This window comes from Meleagris gallopavo, chromosome 2 (assembly GCF_905368555.1).
Source record: "Meleagris gallopavo chromosome 2, MGAL_WU_HG_1.1, whole genome shotgun sequence".
NCBI classification, from domain to species: domain Eukaryota; kingdom Metazoa; phylum Chordata; class Aves; order Galliformes; family Phasianidae; genus Meleagris; species Meleagris gallopavo.
The window spans coordinates 57,260,752-57,276,215 of NC_139405.1; the positions used below are offsets into that span (position 1 = coordinate 57,260,752).

General features: G+C 41.1%; 1 protein-coding gene across 4 annotated transcripts in view; it reads left to right on the plus strand.

Moving 5' to 3' along the window:
* ARHGAP18 (Rho GTPase activating protein 18) overlaps window positions 1–15,464 on the plus strand; it is an 84,945-nt gene that overhangs the window by 19,067 nt on the left and 50,414 nt on the right. The window contains exon 1 of one of the 4 annotated variants that reach the window (XR_014881403.1): window positions 5,595–5,943. The exons of 1 other annotated variant lie outside the window; for it this stretch is intronic. Coding sequence is in view for 2 of the 3 variants with exons in the window: in XM_085217329.1 (XP_085073455.1) it covers window positions 5,876–5,943 (68 nt within the window). In the remaining variant the exon portion in view is untranslated. Of the gene's footprint in view, window positions 1–5,594; window positions 5,944–15,464 lie in introns of those variants that run through there. 2 more of the 4 variants (XM_085217329.1, XM_085217327.1) reach the window with 2 other exon arrangements.

Genomic DNA, 15,464 nt, shown 5'->3' on the forward strand with positions numbered 1-15,464 from the left:
AGATTTTCTCGCATAGTCCTATACCTCATTTGGAGGTGCTGCAAAGTGTACCAAGTTTATCATTTGTTCTCTGTACTCCTGGATACAGAAAACCATGCCCTTATGAAATTTATCCCCATTAAGTCACATGCCAACAGAAAATCATCATAATAAATAACGGGAAGTAATATACTGTACTTACAGTACTTTTTAATGCTATTCACCATATGGTGAATAATTTTCACAAAGAGCTTGATATTATTAACCTCATTATGTGGACATAGAAAAGGAGGCAAGCATGGATGAGGACTGTGCAAGGTCACATAGTAAATAAACGTGGATAAATTATCACTACTAAAACTGATATACCTCTGGGTAAAAGGGAGCAGCTGTCTGACCACGAGCAAAAACATTAAAGCAGGCGAGATGAGAACCTCATACAATCAAAACTCCCTGTCATTCCTGCGAGGTAAACAGATGGGCTGTGGTGGGTGCGACCTGAATTTCTTCAGGGGGTTTCATTCGAGAATAATCAAACTGAATAGACTGCACTAAACTTATGTGCTCATCAGGCTTTGGATAATCTCAAAATTGCCTCAGTAATTACTATGTCACTTTTTGCACTCCTCAGATAAAGAATTACCAAAGCAGCCACCAGAGTGCACCAGATACATTTTAGAGTAACCTGTAAGGAAAGAAAGGAAGGTGAGAAGTGCTCTCTTTTTTTTTTTTTTTTTTTTTTTTCTTTTTTTTTGCTAAGGCTTGGAACAAGTCAGCTGCTCAGATCTGTGTGCGAAGGGTGGTGTGAGGGGGAAGGCCAGCACTACCTGTAGTGAACTTGGAGGGGTTATTTCTCCTACCTATGGTTATGTCCTTGCAGTCACTTCTTGACAATTCGTGTTGCTTGCAGAATAAGTCCTTCACTTATTGAGCAGTGTTCTGGTAGTAATGGACATATTTGTCCATAAACAATCCTATTAAAATTTGAACACAGGATCCATGTATGATAGCTTGAAGGATCAGGCTGTAAGAAAAGTCCCCTATGTGCTGGCTAGCAAGAATATTATCAGCTTTCTGTATGTGAGTTTGCTTTCAGAGTACAAGTGTATGACTTCGTCCCTATCTTTGGTATTCAGGGGTAGCTAAGCTGATCTAAAACACCTCCTACGTACTAGTACCGTACATTCCAAAGTACTGAACACTCCACATTTTATTTGCCATATGGTGCACATTTCAACTGAACGTTGCATGTTATGCATTTTCACAGGCAGCGTAACAAAATTAAAGATAGAGCTTATCTGGCAGATGTGGATATCTGTATGTGACCTACATAATCTAGTTTATCTTCCTAGTCCATGGAAAGGAGCAAATAGTTCTAGAGCCTGATTCATCTTTATGTTCTAAAGGGAATGGATAACATAAACCAGATGATTTTACCAGCTAAAAGTACGTTTGACAGCCTTTGAGCAGAGCCTAAAATCACTTGCATGGATGTAGTCATCAAGAGTTAAGCAGCAGAAATCATAGCCTGCACATGTAATATTCTTTCCTATTCTATATTTTCTTTCCCATACTGCTGCTAACATAATTCATTAATGGCTGTAGAACACTACTTAAACGTATGGGTCTTCATGTAGTGGAGTAAAACATCGAGTAAGAAGCTTAGCAAGTGTTTGACATCATCTTACAGTGTACAAAAAGCTTTCTGTTCTTTCTTTTTCTTTCCATCTCTGGCTGCTAGCTGGAGCCCTGAAAACATAATTTGGACAGTGGAAATACAGTGAGCTGGCTGAGGGTTTTTCTGTTTGGTTTAAAATCTATCTGAACAAATTTTACAGTAGGTAATGCCAGGGATTAGCATTATGTCCCGTACCAGATCATTGCAAATCTACTTTGCAAGTCCTGAAGGACAGTTGTCCATTCACTGCAGCCCTGCATTTGTTGTCTGAACACTCTGGTGTTGCTTCCAAGGTGGGAATAAATCCATGTAAGGCTATTGAAGTCGATCTGTGAATTTGAAATTGTAAGGTTATCATCTACAATTTCCTCAAACCATTGCTTCTCAATGGATTGCATTTCTACCTGCTGATAACTGATGTATCGTGAGAAACATCAATGTGAAAAAACAACCATCACCTGGAAATAAAAAGAAATCAGTGTTGGTTATTTTTTTGTTTGTTTGTTTGTTTGTTTTTTTGAGGGGAGAAAAAGGAAAAAAAAAGTGAGAATTCAAAAGCAGACGTTAAAGAAATGCATGTTAAGTCCTAATACTTGATAGGAAATTATAATCAGGAGGGAGACTGACTTTTTACACAGGTAGTGATAGGACAAGGGATAATGGTTTTAAATTAAAAGAGAGAAGATTTGGATTAGTTGTTAGGAGGCAATTCTTTATTTGTAGGGGTGGTGAGGTGCTGGCACGGGCTGCCCAGAGAAGCTGTGGTGCCTCATCCCTGGAGGTGCTCAAGGCCAGGTTGGATGAGTACTGAGTAGCCTGAGCTGGTGGGGGCAGCCCTTCCCATGGCACAATGGGACTGTGTGGGCTTTAAGGTTCCTTCCAACCTAAGACATTTTGAGATTCTGTGAAAACAGTGACAAATTAGACATTTTCTGAGACATTTTCTTTTTAGTAATTGCTTTATAAAAAAAACCCACAAAGCATGTTTCCTGTGTGATCTGCTTGGCCCTGGTGACTGATTACATTAAGTGGAAGGACGTTGCATGACATCTTAATCTAAATATTTGAACTCTTTGAAGGAGTCTTGGGTTCAGCAGCAAGAAAATATGATTAGTAATTACTCTCCTCAGTGATATCTTTTTTCTACCACATAAAGTTATGTGTCCCAGACAGTACCTTCTTATCTAGTTGATAATATGAAAGCTTACTTTTCACATTACTATACTCATACCATGTTAAGAACAAGACTAGTAACTACAAACTCAGTAATTACTGACCTATTTTTTTTAGGCAAAGGACAGACTAGTGAAAGTGTGAGGATATGCCTGTCAGTGTATGGAAATAAAACATCTGTAGGTCTAGGTTATCTAGCTGCCTCCAGAATCATTTCTGCAAAGAAAAATAAACTGGACTGGAGTTTGGTTGTCATAGCAGGAAGGGGTCTGAACCTATCAAGCTGTCTGACAGAGTAAAGGAAAAAAGTGTGCCTAGAACTAAGCTCCTAAATCCGCAGGAACTATTTCATGCTCAGCACATTTGAAGTGCGTCATGCTAAAAGCAGATTGAAGAAGGCAATTAGAATCTCTGGTGTTTCTGAGTTATCAGTAATTTAATTTCTATTCTCACTTATTAACAGAATTTCTTTCTTTCTATGTCCTTCCTTTTCACCATCAGCACTGTGATATGCTTAAAAAGACTTGCTTACTCTCCAATTGATAAGTATAAGCTCATTCTAGATTTTGCCATTCTTCATCTGTCACTTGGCAGCATACAAGTCTTCTCCCACTTTCCATTTGCAGCAAAGTTTTCTTTGACCAGCCCCTTCTGACACCACACTGGCTACACTGTGCTTCTGCATTCTTTCTTTACAGAGGGCATACCATGTGTTGTGCCCTAATTATGATGTGTTTTGAGATGCTTATCAAAGAAAAAAGCACTTTATATTTTTGCTCTTATGGCACTTAATATATATTCTGTTTGGCATAGCACTTTGGCAAGCACTCGTTAAGCACAGAATGCTTTAGATATTTCACTTTTCTTTCTTTCTTTCTTCCTTAATCTCTTCTTTGAAGGTAGTTTTACAGTCAAGTAGAGTATGTGGCATGCAGCCAGTTAGCTGAAAATTTTAGAAACTGCCAGGTCCTAAGGCAATTTCATTTAATTTACATTTTCAGTTTTCTTGTTTCAATTTAAAAGAAAAAAGTTGGGTCCTTAAAAAAATAATTCTGTGTTCTGCATAAGCTGTTCAACAGTTAAACACATATGCATTAAAATAAAGAGCCAAAGGCAACAGTAAATAGGTGTAGTGACATATATTAATAGGGTGCTATCTCATCTCGTGCTGATGTAGTTCTAAAATTATCAGTGCAAACAGTTGAGTGTTGCATGTCTGCGTGTGAGGAATCGATTTCTGCCTTTCAGGCACGGCCTGAGAGATGATGTAGCTGTGTGCTGGGATATAAAGGGATCCTGCCAAGGCCCCAAAATTAGAAAAAAAAAAAGTCAATCTGTGTACAAAAAGTCCAAAAAACCTAATAAGTTGCTTACAGATAAAGCAGTCTCCATAAGACATGGAAGAGCCAGGCTTTGCTAAACACACCTTTGTCCCCAGTTGTTTTCACTTACTTAAAGCACAGGCTGAACTTGAACTTCAGTGGTGGAGGAAGGGAATGGGCCCCTCAGTCATGGCTTGAAATGTCATGGTGACATGACCCTTTTCAAAGCAGTAAAGGACAGCCTGCTTGGTGCTTCATACAAGGCCACCCTTTGTTAAGAAGAAACCTGGATAAAGTTATCTGCTTAAGTCAATGACAAAGTCCAGTTATGCCTAGACATCACCCATGAACTCTGCAAAGCCAATAGTTCCCAGCTTTGAGTGCATGGTGGGCTCTGAGAAGGATGAGTTGGCCCTGCTCTGCCTGAGGGCAATTCTGGTCAGTTGACCATGGGGAGCAGTGCTCCACTGAATCATAGAATCATTAAGATTGCAAAAGACTTCTAACATTGAGTCCAACTGTCAACACATCAATGCCATGTGCACTAACCATGTTGTTAAATGCTGCATGTAGACGTTTCTTTAAGACCTCCAGGGACAGTGACTCCACTACCTCCCTGGGCAGCCTGTTTCAAATGCTCACTATTCTTTCTAAGAATAATTTTTTCCTAATATCCAATCTACACTTCCCCTGCCACAACTTAAAGCCGTAATCTCTTGTCCTCTCACTATTACATGGGAAGAGAGGCCAATACCCACTTCAGTATGACCTCCCTTCAGGTAGTTGTAGAGAGCAGTAAGGTCTCCCCTGAGCCTCCTCCAGACTGAACAATCCCAGTTCTCTCAGCTGCTCCTTACAGCACAGGCTGGAATCTCTGTGCTCCTATTTAAGGGTGCAGTGGTTTAGATAAATGAGGATACAGACCTTGGGATGTACCAGGACACTCAGTGCTAAATTTTTTGGATGTTTCATTGCAAGCGAAACTGTTGCATGATTTTTTTTTTTTTTTTTCCTTTGAAAGGGAAAAAGAAATGCAATAATTATGTTAACATTGAAGCCAATCTATTTCCTTATGGCAAAAGTGGCTGCAGTCAGAAGCTGGGGAAGGACATGGCAGTGATGAGGAAGCCCGGTTCCCGGTGTCCTCGTCTGACTCTGCTGCTCGCTGGAATTTTTATAATGCTAGATTATAATTTAAATAAAATCCTTTTCACGTAGAAGTGAAAGCAAGCGTGGAACGATCTGCTGCGATTCATTTTTACGGGCAGCGTGCACAGCAGCACCACAAACTGGGAACAACCCCGGTTTTATTATCAAAGCCATTCCCAAGCCGCGTCCGCGGGCAGCAGCGACGGTCCCGCCCCGTTACGCGGCGCTCAAAGCGCGGTAATGTTTGACTGCTTCCTTCGCAGCGCTTCCACGCCAGCTGCAGCCCGAGGCCGGCGCGTGGCGGCAGGAGCGGGCCGCGGGCAGCCGCCGAGCTCCGCAGCCGGAAGCGGCCGCCTTAACCCTCCCGCTGGTGCTGCCGGGCACCCGGTTCCCGAGGCGGCGGGAGGAGGAGGAGGAGGAGGAGCGGGAGAGGCACGGTCCCGGGGGCCGCGCTGCCGTCACAGACCCTGCTCCGCTGCGCTGCGCTCCGGCGGGAGGCTGTGCCGCGCCGAGCCGCGGCCGGGCCACCTCGCTCCGTCTCGGCGTCCGCGGAAGGGATGCGGCGGCGCGCACCATGAGCTGGCTGTCCGGCTCCCGCGGCGTGGTGCTCACCGCCTACCACCCCAGCGGCGGCACCGGCGGGTGAGTGCGGCCGGGCAGGTGCGGCCCGCGACGGGGCCCGAGCGGAGCCGGCGCGGCAGGGGCTGCGCTGGGCGGCCGAGCGCGTCCGTCTCGGCCCGGCGTCTTTTCCGCCGTGCTTCTCGCTTTTTCCCTCCTCTCTCCTAACGCTACGCGGGGCTTTTGACGAGCAGGTGCCGGCTGTCGTTAAGGCACCTGCCCGAGCAACCCGCGGTTGTTAACATTGGGCTGTGCCCGCTGTGCGGCCCGACCCTGCGCGATCAGATGGAAGTCAAGCTTTGTGCTTTGACTTATCATCGTGGCTTTTTTTTTTTTCTTTTTTTTTTTTCTTTTTCCGTTTGATTTGCTATTTTTTATTTTTTTTTTCTTTTTATGTTGTCGATTGAGGCAAGTTGCACGTAGGGACGGGATAAACTTTTTCACAGCGTTTGTCATTTTGCTTCAAATACAGAATTGAAAATAGGTGTGAAGGCTGAGCGTCTCCCCGCACCTTGCGGCATGTTTAACGCCGACACAAATGCAATTGCCCCATAGCACTAACCAGAGGCTTTTTTTGGCGTGCTTTGTCCCTACGGCCTATTCAGTCCCGTCCCTTCCTTGCTGAAACGGGCAACAAAGGTCCCATTGATAAAGATGGGACTTTTATTAATGCGGGAAAGCCAATTGAAACTGGGAAGGTATTGACGCTGACACAGTGCTTACATATGCGCATAATGAGTGCTTCTGACCAAAGAGATTATAATCTCATTAAAAAAAGATAGATAAAGGGAAGTACTGTATGTTGCCATGCAGTAAAGATAACTGATGCACCACGGTATGTCATGCCATGAGTTCCAAGAACAAGAATGGAGTTGAGAAGTGCAGCCTACCTAGTGTTTAAGCAGTGCAGGTGGGCCCCTGTTCTTTCTGAGACTCTATTCCTCTTCAGTGATGCTACTGTCAACTCTGCTGTAGCTCCTATTGTTGTCTTAACTGCATGTGGAAGGGCTCTGTCGATCTGCAATGTGCAGTGATCATGCACAAATAATTCTGTTTGGACAATACACATGGTGTTATAAAAGGAGAGTGTGCAGGGGAATAAATTTGAGATGCGATCTTCTTAATTGTAAGGTAGAAATGTGTAAGTTAGAGCAGAGGGCAGGGGATTTTCACATGTTTACGCTGTAATGAAGCAACCCTTTTGGAAAGACAAACAGCCAAGCTATGTTGAATTCTTATTTTCAAGGGCATTCAAAACAATTACTATTGGAGATTGTATTGTTTTCTGAATGTTGGAGAAGTGTGGCACTGGTGCATCCTGGATAAAGTGATGTGTTGCTGTGCTCCATGTAAAGCGCATCTTAGGAAAGGGCTGTGCTTCCAAACCATTTGTTTTTGTCTTCAGCCATGGGGAGTTTTGCTAGCTGAGACTGCAGAGTTTCACTTCACTTCACTGTTCTATTTTGGCCCTTCAAAGGCAAAGTGAGCCTGTGAAGTGCTGCCTTTGGGAAAGGCTTGCCTTATCATTGGCTCATCAAGCTAAAATCTAGAAAAACCTCCATGTGTTCACTTTGAAATGTGACAATTCAGCAATATGGCCATGGCAGTGTTGATGCACAGAATAGCATCAAACCTGACCTTAGAATATAACTTTACTTTACAGTTTATGTCAAAGTAATGGTTAAAAGAATATCTTGCATTTTAGATATTGATTAGGAGTCACTTCTGTGTTATACCCAAGTATTTAACTAGGAATTTCTTTAGTGAAATCACAGAGCTAGGGTAATAGTATCCTTCTATCCTTCCACGATGCTTCTATTTTCTCACTTCTCAGCTTTAAGCTATTAGATCGACTATCCCTATATTTACTGGCTGCCTTGCTGCTCACATATTTGTGTTACCTCCTTTTCATTGTGATGTCTACCCATGGGTCATTTTTCTTGATTTTCCCATGGAACTGTTTGGTGTTAAATGAACTGTAGAAAAGAAGAGTACATCAAGTAACTTGTAACCCATGACTGTTTCAGTGGCTTTTTTGGCCCCCTTAGGCACGTAAGCCTCATGTGAAACCTGAAGTTCATTTGCTGAAGCATAGACGTCCATTGCCATTTAGGTTCCTTGCTAGGGTTTTTGCCTCATCTACTGTGGCAGAAAACTGCAGGTCCTATGCTGTATTTGCCAGACTGCAGACATTTTAAATAACAACAGTCTTTTCATAGGGCTGTGTGTGCTTATCCTCAGGCAACTGAATCCAGACAATCCTCTACAGGACAATTTCTGTTCAAGAATCAGTGTGTATATATATGTATGCAAGTAAAAATATCGTTTCAGTGATTATATGGTTAAGGACAAGACTGGAGTATCCAACAGATGCGAAATAAGATATAACAAAACTGCAAGCAACTAGATGTATGTGGAACTAAATGTATACATACCAATGTGCAAGAAAAAATAAATTTCTGCTACAGTGCATCTTCAAGGGCCCAGCCTAAGAGGGCAAAATGAGTTACAGTGAAATGCGTTTAAATGTGATGGCCACTGGGAGTTTGCTTTGCTTTTCTCTCCCATCTTTGTCGTATCTCATAGGCTGCAGTTCTGCATTATCTCCTTCTCTGCACCAAACTGTCATGTGAGTCACAGCCTCCTTGTATGATTCCAAAGAGTCCCTGTGCTTTCTCACCAGCAGCCAGCATGTGCACTTTTGTTGCCACTTCATAAAATTACTGCTGAAGACCGATTTGACTTTCACAGCTTTGCAAGCTAGTGCCATTTTAACATCAAGTACTCCCAAAGGTCCTGTGTGTCTTTATATTGCTAGTGACTTGTTAAAAAGGACATCAGTGCTTTGTAAAGACTAGAACGTAGCTCTACTTCCCCGGAGGCTATGTACTTATTTGCACACTCACTTATTTGCTGTATTTAAATATAGCATTTGGTTTGCTGACACTCACTTGCAAAATGAGAACAACAAGCTCAGTTTCCTTTAGATGGAACTAAAACCCAGACCAGTTCTGGAAAGAGTGCTGTAACCCTTGGCTACTGTAAAAGAGAAGTTTGCCACCTCCTCAGATCTCCTCTGTCAAATGACACCTGCCAGCTAATATCCGTGGTCCCTGAGATTCACTGTTCTGCTTCACTGCTGAACCCATGTGAATTTGGGAGATGTCAGCAGAAGCTGGGCAATGTGTGGCAGTGGAACAGAGAGGGTCAACATAAAAAGAAATCTATTAGGTGAGCAGGAATTCATACCTTCTGTGAAGGACAATTTCCATTCTCATTCCTTCAGAGAGAAAAGCTCTCATTTCTTTCCATCTCTTTTCCCACCAATGGCTTGCTCTTGGAGTTGAAATCCAGTACAAAGAACTAAAGCACAGCGAGAGATGCATGTAATACTAAGTATGCAAGCAGAAACTGATGTGTTGTGATGGAGCCTTCTGCATTTTCTTTTGCAGTCTGTTCGTACAGCACAGATTTTGGATTTTCCATATATATATCATCTCAGCATTTGTTGTTCTTACCCCCTGTAACCTGTCTGCCATGACACCAGTATGGGTGGCTTAGCATAGTACCTGCTGTGTGTTGCTTTGCTTATGCAGAGCAAAGATCCATCGTATTACAACTGACTTCATAAAATCATAGCAGTTTTTTTTCTGCTGAGTTTAAGTCTACATGAATGCAGATCGTTCCTGCCTTGAATTTGCCTGCTAATTTGAATGTTTGTTGTACGAATACCTGTCAGCATACTAGAATAGAGCTAATAGGCAACAGTGTGCTAAGTTTTAGTTAGAGTAACTTTTGTCTTCTGTACTATACGGGTATATAAATTTGTGGTGTACTGCAGACCCCTAACATGTTGCTTAGTTACCAGTGTATTAATCCCAGTAACTTGATCTACAGACAGCACAATGCAGTAGCCCAATATTTCCAGCTTCCCTGATTCCAAATTCCTGCCTTCTCTGGTTTCCCCTTCCTCATTTTGCGCCTTATTTTGTCTTTGAATTTAGCTGGCTTCTGCCTTTGGTGTTTGCTGTGTTTTTCCAATGAAGACCTCCTACTGTCAGTTAGCCTATTGTTGAGCTGCTGCACAATTTTATTTTGGTAGCTTGAATGAATAATTGTTTTTTTATTTTCTGTGTTCCTTCAGTCTAAAAATGTTTTGCTTTGTTTTTATTATTTTTTTTTTTTAAGTGTGTGTGTGTGTGTGTGACTCTTCTGTTCAGCTGTTTCAGCATCCTTCTTTACATGTGTCCTATTATTCTGCTTCGCCTTTACCTCCCAGCCTGAATTACTTGGAACACTTCAGTGTCAGTCTCATGAGTGGTCACCCACACAACTAAAATCACTTTTGTGCTGGTAGTTTGCCCCTCATTCAGCTGTATAAACTGCAGGCACACTTGTTTTTCTAAGCATCCTGTTGGAACTCTTCGAGTTGCATCTCCTTTCTGCTCTGCCTGAGCTCTTCATCAGGTCAGTCCTGCTGTACAGACATGGTCACTGGTACTTGCACTTAGATATCCATTTATCATCTGTCAGTGTTATAAAACAACATTATTTCAATAAGCTCAGTTCACTAACTGACCTAGATCATTCTGTGTCATGGATGCAGATTGGATTTAACGCCCTTTGCTATCAGTGAAAATAGCCTATTCAGTTCTACTCTCAGTCAGGCCCTTAAGTAGGTCTCGATGAGAGTATCTGTGCTGAATCAGTGGAACTGCAAAGCAGAACAGAGGAAAATCAGGGCTCTCTATGCACTGGCTTTCTTTTTTATTTTAATGACGTACAGAGAATGAGATGACATGCTTGTCTAGCTATAAGGAATGTGAAACATAAGGGCCTTTTGAGCATTTTAATTAAGGACTTTCTCAAGTGTGCACAAATCTAGATGATAAAGAGAATAATACAAGACATTGCTAGATATGCTGTTCTAAGCATGTAAACCTTGTGCAGAGCTAGAATGCAACTGATCTGCTGAACAGAGTACTGTGGGAGCCTTGTAAATCTGAACTTCAACATTAATTCTAAATGTTTTTTTTTTGTTTGTTTGTTTCTCTAACTTCTTTTTCTTTGAAGAGCAGAGCTGATGAATTTGGTCTTGAAAAAGACTAATGGCCTTTTCCACCTGCTACTATTGGCACTCAATTAAAACGTGTTGATAATCAGTTGTACTGCCGATACTTTTGTTTCATAGCTGTCCCCAGAGAGGATGAAGCTGAGAGTGGCATGGTTTTAAAGACTGTTGGTACATGCTTCAGCGACGTCTGCAGTGCAAGTGCCCAGCTTGCAGTTGCTCTTTTTTACTAGAGTTACTCAGTATCTGCTTTCATTTTTTTTTTTTCTTCTACAAATCAGAATACTACAGCTGAACTGAGGCCATAATTCCAGTTACTGATACAGAGAGGTTACTTGTGTGAGTGGTATCGCAGATTCCTCTTTTGTATGGGTCACTGATTGTCACTTTGTACTCTTCAGTAAATGAACATGACTAGGGATGAAAAATTCCAAACTAGTAAACCTTGAGTATTTTCAATGTGACAATGGGCTGTTTTGTGAGGGCTGCTTTTCACTGTTTTTCAGTGAACCTATCTCTGCCTTGGAATCTTGATCTCAAAATAATCATGTACAGGCAGGGAATTTAAATATTTCTAGCCAAACAGGGAAAAAAAGTTTTTTTTTCTACTTTAAAGTGTTTAGATGTGTAAAAATCAAAGTGACTTAACCGATTTTATAAAGTACAATTTTAGCCGCCATGTTCTGAGGTGGTTTTGGTGATATTCCAAACAGTGTAATGAATTAACACATCAGCAAAAGCTGAAGCTGTGCACATACTCTTTGCTTGTTGTTTTGTGCTGTCTTCTATCACAACAGTATGAAAGTGAGCACAGAAACAGTCAGTTACTTGGTCGTACCTTCCCAGATGATCATCTGTTCCACATTCTACCTTGTTCTGTAAAGCTGTTCCTTGCTCTGCTTCCTGCAGCATCCCAGTCTTATTCCTGTCCACCAGACCCAAAGTCACACTGGCAGCTTTTGCCTGCGCTTGGGGAAGTCATATACTTTGACTTCACTTCCCTGTTTGAAAACCAGGGGAATACTTACATACTGAAGTGAATAGGTGAGAATTGTTTTGTCAATATTTAATGTATGATGTTTAAAGTACATTGTTTATTTTTTACTATTTTTAATTGTTGTTTGTTTTTATCTGATTGCCATGTCACTGTCAGAACAATAGCTGGCTGGACTTGAGGCCAGTATTGAAGTGTTCCCTCTATTAGAAATTCTCTGCCTACATTAAATTATGTCATCAAGGTCCAGAAGTATACTATATTGTGAGGTAATGGGGAGATCTGTGACTTGTTTGAGAGAGTGCAAGGCTATATTTCAACTGGACAAATGGATCAGGAAGCTCTGTTATGCTTGTAATTTCCCACATAGTCATATAGTGATTGTGATTATAGCCATGGTTATGGGTCTGTGATCCTAGATACAAAGCAAGGAGCTTGGAACAGTAACTGAAAGCCTCAGCTGCTGAACGGCAAGGGAGTACTGGTAAACACTGTCACCTACACAGTCATTACTCATTTGGCAGTCACAGTGGGAGACCAATGCTGTGGTTACCACGGCTAATGGAAAGTGGTTTCTCTCTTGGCCATTGCCAAGAGAATGATAGATCAGACAGCATTCATTGTATAGCTTCTAGAGCCTTACCACATGGTTTTCTTTGCTACAATTAGATAAGAGAACACAGGCAATAGCATTGTTTTTTTGGGAAAAGTCCATTCTATCAGCTCTGCTTGCAGATGATGGGCATTTGTGTCATACTAATATAGTTCTGATGGCCTAGCTGTATTGTCCTATTTCAGGTAGACTTGAGGAATATCTTTTTGTTCTTTGAGATAGAGCTAGAGCATCTCTCAGTGGAGAGGTGCACACTATTTCCTGAAACTTTTTCTTTTCATTTCAAAGAGCTCAAACCAGCAGAATTTTTGACATGCAGTGACAATGCTGTGACAGTACAGGCTGTGGTCAAATTAGGCTAAGATGAATGGAGGTTGCAAGGAGTGGGGACATCGCTGCAAGTGGAGTTTGATTCCACCTCTCACCTACATGTTTTTCTTGTCCTGTCATTGGCATTTCTGATCTCTTTGAACTAGGTGAGCTGCATAAAGAAAAGAATCCCTCTGCCAGTAGTGTTTTTTGTTTGTTTGTTTGTTTGTTTTTGCAAATGTTGTTTTCAGACAGATTGGTTTCTTTACCTGGCTCAGCAAACAATGGCAGCGACGATGCTGACACAACAAAAGTAATGGGGGCCCACAGGAGAGGAAAGGTTTGACAGCACCCACTGGCAGCAACCTTCATCTGTATCAGCTTAATGTGATTATTATGGAGCCGTGATTTGTCAAGATAATTCATTTTTATGAGTCCCAGTACTGGCTATGACCACATTCTTTAAGAGATTGGTCTGATATAAATTTATTGGTTCAAGTTTGTTGAAAAGTATTTGATGGCTTAGCTTTGTACTGACGGATTCTTAGCCAGTTCAGGAACAGTTTGGCCTTTAGCAGCCACTCTGAGCGTAGGCTGTATTTCTGGCTAATTTTGTCCATTCTCATACCATTCACTGATTCAGTAGAGAATGCATGTTTTCTAGTTGTAAAAGACGTTGCAGTGTGAAAAGAGATCCCTGGGATCCAGTGGCATTCTCTGGTGAGGAATACTGTGGAGCACTTAAACTTATTTCGGAGTCATAATGAAGGCAAAGCAAGCTCTCCATGACTAACTGCATAGCACAGCATGCTTCACAAAAAGAAACAAAAGCCCAACTTTGATTCCAGTGTACTACAATGAGGTACATTGCAGCTTCTAAATTATAATTGGTTGTTGATTGATAAGCTTGTGAAAGCTTGCTAATTGATGCTTTGTTTAAACACACCTTTCTTTGCTCTGAACTTTGCACCACAAACATCACCTTAGTTTCATAGTACACACAAAATACTTATATATGATAGTGCTTTGATTCATAGTCAGAACCACGCATTTGTTTTACTGTAAGAAACACAGCCTAACTTTTCACTGCAGTAATGTTTTAAGGCTAAAAGAGACTAAAGGCGTTAAATAATAAAAGATTACAAAAATGTCATTAAAATATTATGTACTAATTAAAATGTCAAAGCAGCCATTGATAGAGATTTAATTGAACACAGACCTCAATATGGACTGTCATAATTTCTGTCTAGAAGTTTCAATTTAAATATATGTAGGTGTTTCATCTCTGAAATACAGAGAAGGAACAAACTGAGTTTCTGTTGAATAGTTCTGAAGAGTGTGCTAAGGGAGCTATAGCTACTTAGCTGGTGAGAGCTGGGAGCTGGCAGGGTGAGAAACGCAGCTGGAGCCAGACTGTCAATCAGTACCTCTGCATAGGGCCACGCCAGTGAGAAACAGGGCAGGGTGTGGCAGGACAATAAACACTGATTCAACATATGCAATTTTACATGACAGTCCTTTCCAGCGTTTCAGATAGCGTATTATAATCTAAGCTTCCACCTAAAATGTAACGGGAGCCTTCAACCAGGCTCTTGGCTTCTCATTCAGGCTGGCTGTCTTCCCTCCCTTCCCTTTCCCTTAAATTGCAAGCTTTTGCCACTGGCATAATTTGATGTTTTCAAATTAATTGGAATGGAGTTTTCACATAGGACTTAATACTGCATTTATTTATTTATTTATTTATTTATTTATTTATTTATTTATTTTTCCTGTTCACATGTGATCAGGTATAAAAACATCTGGTATTTATTTGTTGAAGATGCGCCTCATAATTTGAAGATGTCTTTGGACCAATTTGGAAATTAGTCCTATAATAGCAGTTGAGTAGCACTCAAGAGTACTTAACATTGTTTTTGTTATTCTTTACAAGCGGTGTGCATATATGGCAAAAGAAAATAGGAGTTTATAGAAGCATTGGCATATGGATTACACCTTATTTGAGCATTTCCTTTACTGAGTTTTATTATCATAGCTCCTTAGTGTTATGAATGAGTGTTATTTTTACTCTTTTTTCACAAAGGATTATGTCTAAAGTTGAAGGCAGGGGTTTAACCATAACTACATGGGGACATTTTGAAGAGTACAGTGAGTGCCCTGTCATTTTTCACTTGTTTTTTTTTTTTTTTTTTTTTTTTTGGCTGGCCGTTGGCCTTACACTCAAATGTTGCGTTGGGCTATGTAAGAGTTACGGCTCATGACTGTGATACACTCGTTCTGAAAAGGCTGATTGATGCTTTGTTACAGTGTTGCTCTATATAACTGATTGCCATATCGTGAAATAGACTGGCAACTTTTTAGAACAATAACATAGAGAATGAGCTGAAAAAACATATGAACTACAGATATGGTGGTTTAGAAACTGTTATCTCTCATGTCTGTAAGATGCTGCTAAAGAAAGGAGTGCTAGTTAGGAAGGAAAAAGAAGCAATTTTCCTAAATAATTTTTATTAAGAACTATCATTTCAGTAATTCATGAATCTAAAACATTACTGATTTTT